Source organism: Bison bison, unplaced genomic scaffold (genome assembly GCF_000754665.1).
Source record: "Bison bison bison isolate TAMUID 2011002044 unplaced genomic scaffold, Bison_UMD1.0 scf7180017864271, whole genome shotgun sequence".
In the NCBI taxonomy this organism is placed as follows: Eukaryota; Metazoa; Chordata; class Mammalia; order Artiodactyla; family Bovidae; genus Bison; species Bison bison.
In genome coordinates this window covers 3,029,991-3,048,768 of record NW_011494843.1, presented here as the reverse complement: position 1 = coordinate 3,048,768, position 18,778 = coordinate 3,029,991, and the positions used below count along the sequence as shown (strand labels likewise).

General features: G+C 38.3%; 1 protein-coding gene across 1 annotated transcript in view; it reads left to right on the top strand.

Moving 5' to 3' along the window:
- Positions 1 to 18,778, top strand: part of LRRC7 (leucine rich repeat containing 7) — a 386,330-nt gene that overhangs the window by 27,761 nt on the left and 339,791 nt on the right. Inside the window, exon 2 of the mRNA XM_010848760.1 lies at positions 10,157 to 10,274. Coding sequence (XP_010847062.1) covers positions 10,157 to 10,274 — 118 coding nt within the window. The remainder of the gene's footprint in view (positions 1 to 10,156; positions 10,275 to 18,778) is intronic.

The window sequence follows — 18,778 nt, the reverse complement described above, 5'->3', positions numbered from 1 at the left end:
ACATGAAACAGTGTTCAGTGTTTTTAGTAATAGATAAACTGCATTACCATTTTACATACCACATATAGGAAAAAATAGTCTGAAAATGTCAAATTTTGGAAATAATGTGAGGAAATGAGAATTCTTATCCATGTTAATAGGACTTTGAATTGTTACAGTCACATTGCAAAAATAAAATTCTATTATTAGTAAATGTGAATGTATGCTTACCCACCTCAGAGAAACATTTGTATATGTGCACTAGGAGGTATATATACACACTTAGCAACGTTGTTCAAAAAATTGGAAATAACTCAAAAGTCTGTGAACAGTAGAATATATGAGAAGATTGTGTTATATGAAGCATAAAGTAGTAAAGATGAATGAGTGGATTATATACATTAACATGGAATAATGTTAAAACACAGTATTGAATGAAAAGATCAAGCTGCAGAAGAAAGTATACCCCCATTATTTCATTTACATAACAATTAACAGACAAATCTCAGCAGTATATAAGTTTAGGATAACTAGTATAAAGATTAACAGACAAATCTTAACAGTATCTATGTTTAGGATTACTAGACCTGTGGTAAAAGGAGAGAGAATGAGAAATTGGTTACTTTTGGTGGATCAGGTAGATGACAAGGGACATGGTTTGGAGGAGAATAAAGTAGCTTTCTTAAACTGGTTTGAGGAATATGGCTCTTTGTTTTATCATCATAATTTAAAAAATATGTATTATATACATTCCTGTGTATATAGATTTCACATTAAAAAATTAAAAAGATAAAGACCATTATAAGATACATGCAATGACCTGGAAATGATGTGGTTCCTCTGTTTAAGGAGGTCCCAGTCTGGGCTTGTTTCCTGCTTCATAGACCACTGTGGGTTGTGAGGGACTTGTTTCTTTATTGTTCCTACTGAGTTGGACATGACTGAGTGACTGAACTGATACTGGTACTACATTCTGTTGATATTTTTCTGTCTTTTTAAGCTGCATGCTTATTTAACTCTTTCATTTTCATCCAAAATAGCATTTGCACCCATTAAACAACATCTTCCCATTTCTCCCACCATTGTTTTATTACTATGAGTTCAACTTTTTAAGATCCCACATACAAGTGAAATCATACAGAAAATATTTATTTTTCTCTGCCTGACTTATTTCACTTTGCATAATGCCTTCAAGTTCCATCCATTTTGTCACAAAAGATGGGACTTTATCTTTTTTATGGATGAATAATATTCAATTGTGTATACAGTTGACTCTTGAACAACATAGGGATTATGGGCACAGACCCCCACACAGTTGTAAATCTGTATATTGTCCTCCCTTGGTATCTATGTGGGATTGGTTTCAGACTTGCCACAGATACCAAAATCTGTGGATGTCAAGTTCCATAGTTGGTTCTCCAGATCCATGGTTCTATATGTGAGGCTTCAACCAATCATGCATTCTGTAGCACATATTGTATATGTGTGTGTGTGTGTATAGATCTCATATCTTTATCCATTTATCTGCTTATAACACAGGTTTTTCTATGCCTTGTCTACAAGGAACATGGGGGTGCAAACACATCTTCAAGATAGCGTTTTTATTTCCTTTGTATATATACCCAGAAATGGTTTTACTATATCATATGGTAGTCCTGTTTTTAATATATTGAGGCTCCTCCATGCTGGTTTTCATGATGACTCTGCCAATTTACATTCCCACCAACAAAGTACACCGTTTCCCTTTTCTCTGCTTCTTTGTTATCACTTGTTGTGTCTTGTCTTTTTAATAACAAGTGTGAGTTCTTATCTGATTGTGGTTTTGATTTGCATTTCCCTGATGACCAGTAATGACAAGCTTCTTTTCATGTACCTGTTGGCCATCTGTATGTTTTCTTTGGAAAAGTGTATATTCAAATATTTTGCCAATTTTTAAATTAGATTTTTTAGTATTGAGTTGTATGAGTTTCATGTATATTTTGGATATTAACCCCTTTTCAGATAAAGGTTTGCAGGTATTTTCTCCCATTCTGTATGTTTTATTTCTGCTGGTCACTTCTTTTGCTCTGCACAAACTTTTTGGTTTCATGTAGTCCTACTTGTTTATTTTTGCTTCTGTTGCCTGTGCTTTTGGTGTCATACACAAAAAATCTTTGCCAATACCAATGTCAAGGAGCATTCCCCCTATCTTTTCTTCTAGAAATTCTACAGTTTCAGGTCTTATATTTAAGGCAGTAATTCATTTTGAGTTATTTCTGTGATTGGCATAAGATAGGAGTACAATTTCATTCTTCCACTTGCAGTTATCCATTTTTCCCAACACCATTTAATGAAGAGCCTATCCTTTCCGCATTGCATCTTTTTGGCTCCCTTGTCAAATATTAATTGACCATACATGAGTGGGTTCATTTCTGAGCTCTCAGTTCTATTCCACTCATCTACATACCTATTTTTATGCCATTATCATACTTTTTTCTATTTTGACCTACATTGATGTTTTAATCCCACAAGTAGACATTTTGTTTTTGTTTTATTCTTTTTCTCCCCATCTTTTTTATTCATACTCTTCTTCCCTCCTCCCTTTCTCCCTCTCTCTTTTCCCTTCTTGCCAACCTTCCTTCCCTCCCTCTTTCCTTTCCTCCCTTCTCCCTTCCTCCCTTCTCACCTCACTCAAGACTGAGAAAGTTATATATTCACCACTGACTCTTTTTGCAGAACCCAGAGTTTTTCTTTCCCTTACTGAAGTATCACCCATAGGAGAATCCAACTGTGTATAGAGTGGTCTCTTAGCCAGTCTCCAACCTCTGTTGAGACCCCAAGCAGTCTTCTATCTTCCACTGGCAGAAACAACAACAACAACAAAACAACCCTTAGTCTTCATCCACCAGAGACCAACAGATACCACCAGAGCAGAAGCTAAATACAGACCCACTCAACTCTGTGTAGTAACATTTTCTTGTTATTCTGGAATTTGAGAAATTCCAGTATTTCAGCCAGGGCTCAGCTATGCATTAAAGGAATGTGTGTGTGTGTGTGTGTGTGTGTAACTTATTGTACTAAAAAATTTTCCTTTGAATATTTAGTCTACCATGCTGAAATAGGAATTGATGGGAATCTCATGTCCTTATGCTCAGTGTTGAAATAGACCATATCATATACTAGGTGTTCAATAAACATATTTTAAATGCATATGGATGTTGTAGACATAGAGAATTCCCTCCACAATCCTAATATCTCCATGCTGTCAAGTATATATTTGAAACTAGTTTGAGTTACACAGTCTTTGTTTGTTTGTTTGTTTGTTTCCTGTGTGCTATTTATTTTTATTTTTTCTTTCGTTTTTTTTTAAATTTTATTTTATTTAACTTTACAATATTGTATTGGTTTTGCCATATATCAAAATGAATCTGCCACAGGTATACATGTGTTCCCCATCCTGAACCCTCCTGCCTCCTCCCTCCCCATACCATCCCTCTGGGTTGTCCCAGTGCACCAGCCCCAAGCATCCAGTATCGTGCATCGAACCTGGACTGGCGACTCGTTTCATTTATGATATTATACATATTTCAATGCCATTCTCCCAAATCATCCCACCCTCTCCCTCTCCCACAGAGTCCATAAGACTGATCTATACATCAGTGTCTCTTTTGCTGTCTCATATACAGGGTTATTGTTACCATTTTCTAATTTCCATATATATGCATTAGTATACTGTATTGGTGTTTTTCTTTTTTTTTTTTTCAGTGTTACAGCTCTATTTTATTTAGAAGATAGCAGGAGAGAGAGAGAAAAAAAAAAGAGCACACGCACGCGGGAGAGAGAGTCTGAGAGAAAGCGCTTTGGCTCCTCCTTTTATATGTTTTTTTCCTCCACCTGGGCCTGCCCTATGCAAATTGGGCTTAGCCAGGAGTGCTGTTTGTTCTGTTTGTTCTGCCTGAAGTCTTCACTCTGGTCCTTGGACCTTCCTTGTCTTTTAGCCGCCACCATTTTGGACTCCTTTTCCCTATTCTACCTACCTAACATTCCCCCCTCAAGAGATGGGAGGCCCAATTCCTTGGGAATAGGGGCGTTGAGGTCTTTCTGGCTACTTCCTGCTGAACTGGGGCAGCGAGGGGTATTGGGCCTCCCCCACTTGCTAGTCTCAAGCCTCAGAGTCCTTATAGTGGTGTCCAAGGGTGTGTGATATTTTCCGTGGTCAGCTGTAGTTTTATATCTTTGTTGAACTGGCACTGCATGTTGTAGCTGGTTGACCTGGGCAGAGACAAAACAGGTTAGACAATTGATAGTACATGGAATAATCATAAGCATCATCAATATAGCATAACAAGGACTAGTAGGGGCATTGGTCAATTTTAAATTCACATTGCCAGGATAGCTCAAGTCCCTCCTTGTTCAAGGATCAGAAGATCTATCTCCTGTCTGTTTTGGAGTACAGTCTCTGTCAAGCTGTGTTGGCTCCTTAGAGTTATCCTGAGAAATTTTATCCCCAGAAACCAGATTTTGGGGGTGTTCATTAGAATGACACTCATTGGTAGTTCTGAATAGGTCTGAAGAGGAGAAGGAGGCCAAGGAGAAGGAGGCCAAGGCCCAGGAGAAGGAGAGAAAGAAAGAGACAAGGCATGCCTAGATGCTGGCCGCCTCCAGAGAAGCCCTATGGCAAACCCCGAGTCCTTGAAGGACAAGGCACGAGACAGATGCCTGATCTGTAGACAGGTGGGGCATTGGGCCAAAGAGTGTCCAAACCGTGACAAGTCTCCTAGAACGGCTTGCCACAATGCCATCAACTGGGACATTGGGCGGCACTCTGCCCTGGGGACCCCAAGAGCCTCAAGGTCAAGCGCCAAGCCTACCCTCCCGATGGTTCAAGAGGACTGAAGCAGCCCGCTCCAGCCAGCCCGCCTGTCACAGATAACCATCACGGGGCTGGAGCCAAGGGTGTTTTTCTTTCTGTCTTACTTCACTCTGTATAATAGGCTCCAGTTTCATCCACCTCATTAGAACTGATTCAAATGTATTCTTTTTAATGGCTGAGTAATACTCCATTGTGTATATGTACCACATATGTATCCATTCATCTGCTGATGGACATCTAGGTTGCTTCCATGTCCTGGCTATTATAAACAGTGCTGTGATGAACATTGGGGTACACGTTTCTCTTTCAATTCTGGTTTCCTCAGTGTGTATGCCCAGCAGTGGGATTGCTGGGTCATAAAGCAGTTCTATTTCCAGTTTTTTAAGGAATCTCCATACTGTTCTCCATAGTGGCTGTACTAGTTTGCATTCCCACCAACAGTGTAAGAGGGTTCCCTTTTCTCCACACCCTCTCCAGCATTTATTGCTTGTAGACTTTTGGATCACAGCTATTCTGACTAGTGTGAAATGGTACAGTTCAGTTCAGTTCAGTCACTCAGCCGTGTCCGACTTTTTGTGACCCCATGAATCACAGCACGCCAGGCCTCCCTGTCCATCACCAACTCCCGGAGTTCACCCAGACTCACGTCCATCAAGTCAGTGATGACATCCAGCCATCTCATCCTCTGTCGTCCCCTTCTCCTCCTGCCCCCAATCCCTCCCAGCATCAGAGTCTTTTCCAATGAGTCAACTCGTTGTATGAGGTGGCCAAAGTACTGGAGTTTCAGCTTTAGCATCATTCCTTCTAAAGAAATCCCAGGGCTAATATCCTTCAGAATGGACTGGTTGGATCTCCTTGCAGTCCAAGGGACTCTCAAGAGTCTTCTCCAACACCACAGTTCAAAAGCATTAATTCTTCGGCACTCAGCCTTCTTCACAGTCCAACTCTCACATCCATACATGACCACAGGAAAAATCATAGCCTTGACTAGACGGGCCTTTGTTGGCAAAGTAATGTCTCTGCTTTTCAATATGCTGTCTAGGTTGGTCATAACTTTCCTTCCAAGGAGTAAGCGTCTTTTAATTTCATGGCTGCAGTCACCATCTGCAGTGATTTTGGAGCCCAAAAAAGTAAAGTCTGACACTGTTTCCCCATCTATTTCCCATGAAGTGATGGGACCGGATGCCATGATCTTCGTTTTCTGGATGTTGAGCTTTAAGCCAACTTTTTCACTCTCCTCTTTCACTTTCATCAAGAGGCTTTTGAGTTCCTCTTCACTTTCTGCCATAAGGGTGGTGTCATCTGCATATCTGAGGTTATTGATATTTCTCCCGGCAATCTTGATTCCAGCTTGTGTTTCTTCCAGTCCTGCGTTTCTCATGATGTACTCTGCATAGAAGTTAAATAAGCAGGGTGATGATATACAGCCTTGATGTACTCCTTTTCCTATTTGGAACCAGTCTGTTGTTCCATGTCCAGTTCTAACTGTTGTTTCCTGACCTGCATACAAATTTCTCAAGAGGCAGATCAGGTGGTCTGGTATTCCCATCTTTTTCAGAATTTCCCACAGTTTATTGTGATCCACACAGATACTACAAACACATTATCCCTCTTTTGCCTTTATCTGGTTATCTTGTGCTGGCTCTTAGGTGATACATATTTTTTAATTACCTCTTCCAGATATACTTTAATGAGTCAACCTCATCACCATCGTCAATGTAAATTTGAGCAGACTTCTACAAGTGTGTTCTCATTACATCTGATATTTACCTTAGCATAGTCTTTTCACATTGTATTTCATATCTAAATATTACACTGTAAGCTGATCTACTGAGCTCAATTGCTGTGTCTTATTCATTTTATGTCCCTTGCACTTAGCATATTGTTCAGTTTTGTGGCAGATATCAATGAATGGTTTTCCATAAATTAATGAATAACACTTTTTTAGAATGTGCATTTTTGGTCCCAAATATGTTTTATTTTCAACAGTTAGGCCTTTCTCTTTTGTATCAGCTCCCTTACAAACACCTAACAATTCCTGTTTGGAGTCAGTAATTTAAATTGCATAGTCTTCTCAAATCAGTTTCTGTCAGAGTTAAATTGCTTCCTTTAGTCCAAGAAAAAGAACACTTTAGTACTCAAATATTTTAAGACTCAAAACAATTTTTTTTAAATGGGAAGTATCATTAGTAAATTAAAGGCAGAATAACCATAATCATTAAGAGTTTTACTTTAATTAACTATTAATTATAATTGCTGTTTTATACTATATTGAAGAATTTATAATAATTCCTTACCTCATTTTCATTCAAAGTTTGAATATTTAAAGAATCTTTAAGATGCCTTCATTTCTTTGCCAACTTATAGACATCATGACTCATATTCAAGAGTTCACTGCTTTGTTTATTAAATTTAGACTCCATTGAGATTGTTTGTCTATCTGAAACTTCCAAACCAGTGAAGTACCACTTAAACTAGAATTTAGTGCTTTCCTCATTTTCACTTTACTTACCTAAGTATACTTTCAAATATATTTATTCAACATACAGTATGTGTAGGGCACTATGTCAGTCACTTTGTTATATACAAAGGTGAAATAAATTGACACCAAGATGAATCAGATGTGACTCCTGCCTTCAGAGACCTCATCATCTAGAAAAGTAAGGAATAGATTTTTATGCAAATATATATATATTTCTGTATTAACATGTAAATATTAGTAAAGACTAACAGTTATCAAGCTCTTACTATGTGCCAAATGTAGTTTTACATTTTTACAAGTAATTCATTTTATCAAATCCAAGGTTATTGATTATAAGATACAGCATTACCATTATTATAGTACCATGAAGGGAAAAAACACTGCTTTAAAAATAAAACAATCTAGATTGGGAGATGAATCCCAAATATCAAAGATGTTAATACGTGAAAAAGTGCAAGACTTAAAATTGACGACAGGCATTAGAGGTAAAGAACCTGCCTGCCAATGCAGGAGACACAAGAGATGCACATTTGATCCCTGGATAAGGAAGATCACCTGGAGGAGGGCATTGCAACCAACTCCAGTATTTTTGCCTGGAGAATCCCATAGACAGAAGAGCCTGGCATGCTACCGTCCAAAGGGTCACAAAGAGTTGGGCATGACTGAAGTGACTTAGCACGCATGCACACACAAAGTAACTCATTTAATTCTCTCAACAATCTTTCAAGTAAGGTAATGTTATCCCCATTTTACAGATGAGGAAATTGATAGAGTTCAGAGATGTTAGGCAACTTTCCCAAGATCATACAGATAGTAGATAAGTGGGGATTGAATCCACATCAGCCTGATTCCAATGCCATGCTCTTAACCACTGTACCATAACTGTCTTGGATCTCTTAATGTACTAGTGTGTTCAGAAATTCCCAAACCTTTTCTTCCTGATGTGGCTTCATTTAAAATTGAAGAAGAATGTAGCCTCTATTAATTCTTGAGATAAGCTGAGAATTTAGTTGAGAAAATAAGACTTGAATTTACAGATTGAAAGAAAAAGAATGTTTTGATAATAATTTATCTGAATTTTGCATAAAATGGTTATAATATACTAAGGAGTAACTAATACAATTTACCAGTATCAACCAAGATCAATAGGGTTGATTTAAAATATATATATATATATATATATATATATATCTGCAGCTATAACTAACCACGTTGCATGTAGTGCAATGGTCTTAATAGAATGATAGACCCTGGAAAAAAATTTAAGTTAACTTTGGCCATGAGTGTAGACATTTTTTTTCCCCTATATATTAAGGGAAAATTAGTAGTTAGTGGAAACTGTCCATTGAAGTTCTCTTTTTTAGATTTTATAAAAGTAAGTAGCAATATTTCTATGGAGAATATTGAAATTCTAGCGCTACATGAAATATTGCAAATGAGCTTTGTAAGGAGCCAAAAATGACAAACATATTTATCCCAAATAACAACTAACACAATATATTTTGTAAAAAAAAATCTGAGTTAAGAAATAATAACCATGTACTATATAAATTATGAATTATGTGTGAGAACAAGCAATAGTTAAATGTACTGTTTGCCAATTGCACAGGCATGGATACCAGAGACTTCATCTGTGGAAATTCAGCACAACAGAATTAGAAATGTTAAACAGAAGAGATCTCATTAAGATAATTCTTTCAGAAATGAGTAAGAAATTTCAGTCCCAGCTGTTCAAATCTTGAGTAGTCAAGGTGAGATGGACATAGCGAAAAAAAATCTAACTGCATTATTTCCAGAAACAAGATACTGGAAAAACCTACATAAAAAATTACCAGATCACTATTATTTCTTGGGTTTCCCTGGTGGCTCATATGATAAAGAATCTATGTGTAATGCAGGACACTCAGGTTAAGTCCCTGGGTAAGGAAGATCCCCTGAAGAAGCAACTGGCTACCCATTCCAGTATTCTTTCATGGGAAATCCCTGGCAGGTTACGGTCCATGGCGTTGCAGATTCAGACATGACTGAGTGACTAACTTGAAACCTGAGAACTAACAGGTGACTAACTTGGAACTAACTTATTAAAAATGATGATTTTTATCTTCATCCCAGACCCATCATATCAGTATTTCTTTGGGCAAAACCCAAGGAGCCACATTTTAACAAGCACCTCCACCCACCAGTGATTAAAACCATGTGGCATTTGAGAACCATTGCATTACCACTTGACTCGTCCCCATCTAGTACTTTTGGATTCGTGGCAGAAACGAACCAACTACTAGTGGTCATTTTTTTCATTAAATATCAGAGATTAAATGTTTCATTTGCTAGATATTTATGAAGCAGTGTGGGGTACACAAAAGAAATGTGAGTGCATATATTCAACTGTATTGCATTTCTTGCATGTCTGATAAACAGCTGTTTGACATGATTAAATGAAAGTAATTTGTGGTTGTGGTGAAAGAGAATTGAGGTAATCCTGGTAGCTGAGGGAATAAAAAGGAAGTGGCTACTTGAGAAATTATTTCAAAGAAAAAAAAATCGATTGGTACACTGGCAAATTAAACATTAATGTTAAACCGAAGGGAGAAATATTGAATACTTTGAGTGGCGAATCTGGGTAGCAGAGAATAGGGAGGGACTAATATGGGGATGGAATGTGCAAAAATTCTGAAAAGAATCCAGACTATTCTGTGGAAGGGTGTGGAAGAAAGTGAGACTTTTGTACTGGTCCTTTTATTACCACATTGGTAAAGATGGTGAATTGAATGTTGCTTCTAAGTTTATATATAAGTGGATTTAACCAAATTAAGATCTCATCAATTATTATTTTCTTTTCACAGCAATTGTTCAACTGTCAAGCTCTAAAAAAGCTAAGTATTCCTGACAATGACCTTTCAAATCTGCCAACCACTATCGCTAGTTTAGTAAACCTTAAAGAACTCGACATCAGTAAAAATGGTAAGATCTTCAGTTCATCTATAAATAACTTGAATTTTTTTTCCTTTTTTTTTCTTTTTTTAAATTTTATTTTATTTTTAAACTTTATATAATTGTATTATTTTTGCCAAATATCAAAATGAATCCACCAACTTGAATTTTTAACTGAAAATTTGCTTTAAATGTTTTCTCTTAGAAAATGATATAACACCTTTTCCTTGTTTAAGTTACAACTCTAACTTAATGTTTGTTGAAAAACTAAATCCTGAATTATAAAACTGAAGACAGAAAACTTCTCTCCCCTCCTTTTACTAATGTCCTTGACTCACTCAGGCCTTATTTCCCCTTGCATTCAGATATGTGATTTAACCTCTCTGAGATTATTTTAGTGACGTTACATTGTATATTTTCCTCATTCTTTGAGGAAAAGTTTTTCCAACATGTTTCAGATATCACCGGCTCAATAGTGAGGTGTGAAGTTGCTCAGTCGTGTCCGACTCTTTGCGACCCCATGGGCTGTAGCCTACCAGGCTCCTCTGTCCATGGGATTTTCCAGGCAATAGTCCTAGAGTGGATTGCCATTTCCTTCTCCAGGGGATCTTCCCAACCCAGGGATCAAATGTGGGACTCCCACATTGTAGACAGACGCTTTACCGTCTGAGCCACCCGCTCAATAAGGCCTACCCATTCACCCTTTTTGGCACTCGGGCCTTAGAGAACATCTAATCTCCCTGTCTCTGCTTCTTTTTCTCCCATAACAGTGACCATCTTCTCAATACATATAATTTACTTATTTTTTATGGTTTTGTCTCCCCTCTCTTGCCCCAAAATATAAACTACATATGTGACAGGAGGGATATTACTCTGTTTTAGTCACCGATGTATCTCGGATATTTAGAGCAATACCTGGTGAATAATAAGCACTCAGTAGTATTTGTTATAACTTTGGCCAAACATTATATCTGGTGATTTGGTTGATATTCGTGTTAATGATGTTTTCTTCTTAATGTTTTTGGGAGTCTCCTGTGTTCTCATATGTTCATTAAATCCTCATTTTCTTCCAAATGAACATGGCCCTCCATTTTATTAGAATAAAGCAAGGATCAGTCAAAAAAGGTTATGTCTAGGCATTATGAGGATATAAAGCAGGACTCCTCTGTCATTAAGCTAGTTGGTTAAACTTTATGTGTGTATGTATGTATTGCTTTGTTAAGTTAAGGCATTATTATTGGGGCCAAAGAAATAGACATGAACAAAGCAGATCCTTGCCTTCATGAAACTTACATTCTAGAACATGCATTTGACATTAAATAAATAGTTAAAAGGAAAGATATACCCATTTGAAAGCAGAGTTCTAAAGAATAGCAAGGAGCAATAAGAAAGCCTTCCTCAGTGATGAATGCAAAGAAATAGAGGAAAACAATAGAATGGGAAAGACTAGAGATCTCTTCAAGAAAATTAGAGATGCCAAGGGAATATTTCATGCAAAGATGGGCACAATAAAGTTCAGAAATGGTATGGACCTAACAGATGCAGAAGGTATTAAGAAGAGGTGGCAAGAATACACAGAAGAACTGTACAAAAAAAGATCTTCATGATCCAGATAACCACAGTGGTGTGATAACCAACCTAGAGCCAGATATCCTGGAATACGAGGTCAAGTGGGCCTTAGGAAGCATCATGACGAACAAAGCTAGTGGAGATGATGGAATTCCAGTTGAGCTATTTCAAATTCTAAAAGATGATGCTGTGAAAGTGCTGCACTCAATATGCCAGCAAATTTGGAAAACTCAGCTATGACCACAGGACTGGAAAAGTGCAGTTTTCATTCCAATCCCAAAGAAAGGCAATGCCACAGAATGCTCAAACTACTGCACAGTTGCACTCATCTCACACGCTAGTAAAGTATTACTCAAAATTCTCCAAGCCAGGCTTCAATATTGTGTGAACTGTGAACTTGCAGATGTTCAAGTTGGATTTAGAAAAGGCAGAGGAACCAGAGATCAAATTGCCAACATCCATTGTATCATAGAAAAAGCAAGGGAGTTCCAGAAAAACACCTTCTTCTGCTTTATTGACTATGCCAATGCCTTTGACTGTGTGAATCACTACAAACTGTGGAAAATTCTGAAAGAGATGGGAATACCAGACCAGCTGACCTGCCTCCTGAGAAGTCTGTATGCAGGTCAGGACGCAACAATTAGAACTGGACATGGAACAGTAGACTGTTCCAAATAGGGAAAGAGTATGTTAAGGCTGTATATTGTTTTACCCTGCTTATTTAACTTACAGGCAGAGTACATCATGAGAAATGCTGGTGTGGATGAAGCACAAGCTGGAATCAAGATTGCTTGGAGAAATATCAATAACCTCAGATATGCGGATGACACTGCTCTTATGGCAGAAAGCAAAGGACTAAAGAGCCTCTTGATGAAAGTGAAAGATGAAGTGAAAAAGCTGGCTTAAAACTCAACATTTGGAAAAGATCATGGCATCTGGTCCCATCACTTCATGGCAAATAGATGGTGAAACAATGGAAACAGTGGCAGATTTTATTTTTGGGGGGCTCCAAAATCACTGCAGATGGTGACTGCAGCCATGAAATTAAAAGACACTTGCTCCTTGGAAGAATAGTTATGACCAACCTAGACAACATATGAAAAAGCAGAGACATTACTTTGCCAACAAAGGTCCATTTAGTCAAAGTTATGGTTTTTCCAGTAATCATGTATGGATGTGAGAGTTGAACTATAAAGAAAGCTGAGTGCCAAAAAATTGATGCATTTGAAATGTGTTGTTGGAGAAGACTCTTGAGAGTCCCTTGGACTGCAAGCAGATCCAACCAGTCCATCCTAAAGGAAGTCAGTCCTGAATATTCATTGAAAGGACTGATGCTGAAGCTGAAACTCCAATACTTTGGCCACCTGATGCGAAGAGCTGACTCATTGGAAAATACCCTGATGCTGGGAAAGATTGAAGGCAATAGGAGAAGAGGATAACAGAGGATGAGATGATTGGATGGCATCACTGACTCAATGGGCATGAGTTTGAGTAAACTCCAGGAGTTGGTGATGGACACGGAGACCTGGTGTGCTGCAGTCCATGGGGTCGCAAAGAGTCAGACACGACTGAGCAACTAAACTGAACTGAACTGAAATAATTATCGGTGATTAAGTAAAAATTGAGTTAAAGATACATTGAAAGTGAAGGACATGCATATTAGTAGGACATAATCCAGTCTGTGTAGTTAGATAAAGTTACCCTAAGAAATAATAACTAAATCCAGCCATGACAGATAATAGTTGTTATTCAGTGGGTATAAAGTTTCATTTGTACCGGGTGAATAACTTCTAGAGATTCACCATCCTACATCGTGCCCATAGGTTAAATTACAGTATTGTGCACTTCAGAATAACTGGTGTTATCCCAAAGTCCTTCTTGATTTGATTTTCTTAATAGTCTTTATGAGTAACCAACATAGTGTATTTTAACTTGTTTATGTATTATTATCTGTGCTGTCCTTAGTCACTCAGTTGTGTCTGATTCTTTGCCACCCCATGGACTATAGCCTGCTATGCTCCTTTGTCCATGGGGATTTTCCAAGCAAGAATACTGGAGTGGGTTGGTTGCCATGCCCTCCTCCATAGGATCTTCCAAAGCCAGGGTTTGAACCCAGTTTTCCCCCATGGCAGGTGGATTCTTTACTGTCTGAGCCACAGGGAAGCCCAAGAATACTGGAGTGGGTAGCCTATCCCTTCTCTAGCATATCTTCCCGACCAAGGAATTGAACCAGGGTCTCCTGCATTGCAGGTGGATTCTTTAGCAGTTGAGCTACCAGGGAAGCCCTATATATTTTTTAGATTCCCCTAACTAAAAAGTTCAGTGATGTTCTAACTTTTTATCATTGTTTTGGTCACTGATACATCTCTACTGGATAAAACAATGCATGGCACATTATAGGAGTTCAGTACAATTTATTTGATGAATTAATAAATGAATGGTCCTTCTGGACATGGAACACTTGTTGAAATATACCAGTTTAAGTAACTAACAGTCTTCAAGACTATGAGAGTCATAGAAAAGTTTACATTCTCACTGGGCAGAGAAGACTAACATAAAAATAATCAAGGAATATTGTAAAGCATTACATTGGGTTGGCCAAATTTTGTTTGGGTTTTTCTGTAAGATACTATGGAAAAATCTGAACCAATTTTTTGAGGAGACCAATACAATGAAGTGATTAATTATATGGCATGTGTGTGTGAGCTCCAGGTTTCCCACATGGCACTAGAGGTAAGGAACTAGTGATAAAGAACTTGCCTGCCAATTAGGTGACAAAAGAGACATGGGTTCGAAACTTGGGTGGGAAAGATCCCCTGGAAGAGTGCATGGTAACCCACTCCAGTATTCTTACTTGGAGAATCCCAGGAACAGAGGAGCCTGGTACAGTCCATAGGATCACAAAGAATTAGACATGACTGAGGTGAAGTCGCTTCAGTTACGTACAGCTCTTTGCGACCCTATGGACTATAGCTTCGCCAAACTCCTCTATCCTTGGGATTCTCCAGGCAAAAATACTGGAGTGGGTGTCCATACCTCCGGGTATCTTCCCAACCCAGAAATCCAGTCCACCTCTCCCGCACTGCAGGAAGATTCTTTACTGCTGAAGTCCACCCGGGAAGCCCTAACTATATGGCACAAATTACAATTGTAAATTCTTAGAGAATAAGATTAATGGAGACTGATTTATGATTAGGGTAAGATAAAGAATAATCTATATATAGATTTATCTATATAAGATAAAGAATATAGCTTGAGGAATTCCTTGAAGCACAGTAACATATGAATAAAGGAGAGCATTTCATTTGAAGGAAACAATGGAGTACAAATGGACACACATATTTCTATACCAACTTGACTTACCACTTAGAGGGGTTTCAGGAAGACCATCCTAAAAGGATCATTTGCCAACTTAGTGAACAGCAATTAGATTTAGGCCAATTGAAAGATGATGTGAGGTCTACCTTCATTCTTTTAAAAATAGACTTAGAGCCCACATATTTTTATGGATTGATATTTCTTTACTAACAATACTATTTATATGTTTATATACATTCACACAGGAAATTCTGTTTTCAAATTACAATTTCTGAGATATATTTTATAACCAAATGTAACAGTCCCTTGGTCTTCAGGCAGGTCAGGTTTGACTAGATAGTTCGAATAAATAAAAATCTATCTTATTCTTAAAGAGAATCAGAAGAAAATTCATCACCAAATACAGACATGAAACTTCTAAGAAATACGACATTTTTATGAGCACTGTAGTCATCTCCTAGCAGTTTTCTTGCATCACAAAATTTTTGTTGCCAGGATGTAAACTGCAAGTTATAGTTCTGCTCAGAAATAAGTCTGTGAACATAATTAGAAGTCCTAGTAAGTAGAATTTAGGAACTTTTAGCTATGCTTATGATGGTTATATTGTGGAAATATTTATGCAAAAAAACAAGCAAAGCGTGGCAAATCATCCTGCAAGGTTAGTACCATACAAAAGTTTTGATGAGCATGATGATATACCAGCCATTGCTAGAAATGACACAAATGGTAAAAGATTTCAACACATTAATCCTTTCACAAAATTATACCTAAGAAGCTGTCATTGAATTTCATGGCAGAGACCTAGACAGTTACTTAAGGAGCATAATGTATCCTTTGGGAATCTCTCAAGTGAAAAAAGAGCAGATAGAAGAAAATAAGTGCAGTGTCAGCATCACAGTTTGACAAGGTTGGAATTGTCCTGGTGGAAAAGAGTCAAGATATGAGAGAATATAATCAGTATTGGTATTGAGGGACTGAAAATGAATGTTTATTTTGAGCCAAGGACTCATTCAAGTGCTAGTCAATCTTGATAAATATTTGTCTTAATTGTGTTGGAATTTGATGAGTGACCCCTTATGAGGAAATTAATTCACTTGGAGATGGAGGTGAAATCTGATCTTGGTTGTCCCTGGGACTCCAATTTTTACTTTTTGGGTCTAATTCTTTCACCTGTTATCCAAATGCACTGTTTTTCTTTCCACAATTTAAAAATACTATTTTATATTAAAACCTTTAGATAATCAAACTGTTGTGCAGAGGAATGGATCTAGAAATTTTGTGTGAATAACTATCACTACCTCTTTAACCATACCTCCAACCAACCCATCTCCCTTCCATTGCATTCCCAGGTAATGCCAAACTGTCATTTTCAAGTGCATCAGGCTGGTTACTGTGACAAAAGAAATGATACTATTTCTCTCCCCAAAATATTCCTTCTTCTCACTGTTGTCCCCAGCAACCAGAGTCCTTTTCACCTTTAAAAAGGCATCTCTGATGTCATTTATTCTGAGAAACATTCCTGATATCCTGTAGATGAAGAGAATTAATTGCTCCTTTCTCTGTTATATGTTTATACATCTTAAGTGTTTTTGCTATGAACATATCTCACTTTGTAATTTGATTTCTGTTTATCCTTATGTATTGACTAGATTGTAAAACCCTTGAAATCAGGGAGTATCTCGTTCATTGCTCTATTTGGAATAACTAACCCAATACCCATAAATGGCAGGTGCTCCATAAATGTTTGGGAGATGAATAAACTTTATCCTTTAGCATTCTGCAAAATACATAACATGTATTTATATTATATTACATAAGGGACCCTACAAAGGATAGCATCCCCACCTATTATACTGGGATGTGTTAAATATTGCAACTCAGTGCTGAAAAATAGGAATGATACTGCAATAAATGCTGCTGCTGCTGCTAAGTCACTTCAGTCGTGTCCGACTCTGTGCGACCCCATAGACAGCAGCCCACCAGGCTTCCCCGTCCCTGGGATTCTCCAGGCAAGAACAATGGAGTGGGTTGCCATTTCCTTCTCCAATGCATGAAAGTGAAAAGTGTAAGTGAAGTCGCTCTGTCGTGTCCAACTCTAGCGACCCCATGGACTGCAGCCTACCAGGCTCCTCCGTGCATGGGATTTTCCAGGCAAGAGTACTGGAGTAGGTTGCCATTGCCTTCTCCGACAATAAATGATGAGAAAACCCTAAAATCAGCTCCAAACTGCCATATAGTAATATATTTGGTAGTCCTGTTCATAGGATAATGACTGCTTCACATTAAACTTTGACCTCTCCCTTGAGCTTCGGACTGGTTTAGCCAACTACAGGCTGGACATAGCTAAAATATGTTCCACAAACACCTCCAAACATAATGTGTTTAAAACCAAATTAAGCATCCACACCAGTCTGTTTTTCCTCCATTGTATCTAGCTCTGTTAATGTTAACTATTATCCACACAGACATGCAATGCAAAAATCCATCCTTTTATTAACTCCAGTATACATTGAATCACCAAATCCTGCCCATTACATCCCAGGGAAAGTGAAAGTCTCTCAGTCACGTCTGACTCTTTGTGACCTCATGGACTAGTCCATGGAATTCTCCAGGCCAAAATACTCAAGTGGGTAGCCTATCCCTTCTCCAGCAGATCTTCCCAACCCAGGAATCGAACTGGAGTCTTCTGCATTGCAGGGGGATTCTTTACCAACTGAGCTAACAGGGAAGCCCCACACAGGCATACAATGAGAAAATCCATCCTTTCCTTAACTCCAATATACATTAAATCACAAAATCCTGCCCATTTTACATCTTAAATGTATGTCCAATCTGTTTCTTTCTCACAATTCCCACTCTTACCATCTTAACTTAGTGGCTTGTCTGTTTCTAAGACCACTTGGTATAGTCTTTTAATTGCCCCCCTCCCCATTATCTTGATGAAGGTGAAAGAGGAGAGTGAAAAAACTGGCTTGAAACTCAGTATTCAAAAACTAAGATCATGGCTTCCAGTCCCATTGTTAGTTGCTCAGCCATATCCCACTCTTTGTGACCCCATGGACTGGGGCCCACTAGGCTCTTCTGTCCATGGGATTTCCCTGACAAGAATACTGGAATGGGTTGCCAATTCCTTCTCATGGGATCTTCCCGACCCAGGGGTCAAAGCTAGATCTTCCACATTGCAGGCATATTCTTTACCACCTGTGCCACGAAGGAAGCTTCAGTTCAGTTCAGTTCAGTTCAGCCACTCAGTGTGTCCAACTCTTTGCAACCCCATGAACTGCAGCTCACCAGGCCTCCCTGTCCATCACCAACTCCCAGAGCCTACCCAAACTCATGTCCATTGAGTTGGTGATGCCATCCAACCATCTCATCCTCTGTTGTCCCCTTCTCCTCCTGCCCTCAATCTTTCCCAGCACCAGGGTCTTTTCAAATGAGTCAGCTCTTCGCATCAGGTGGCCAAAGTATTGGAGTTTCAGCTTCAACATCAGTCCTTCCAATGAACACGCAGGACAGATCTCCTTTAGGAAGGACTGGTTGGATCTCCTTGCAGTCCAAGGGACTCTCAAGAATCTTCTCCAGCACCACAGTTCAAAAGCATCAATTCTTTGGTGCTCAGCTTTCTTTATAGTCCAACTCTCACATCC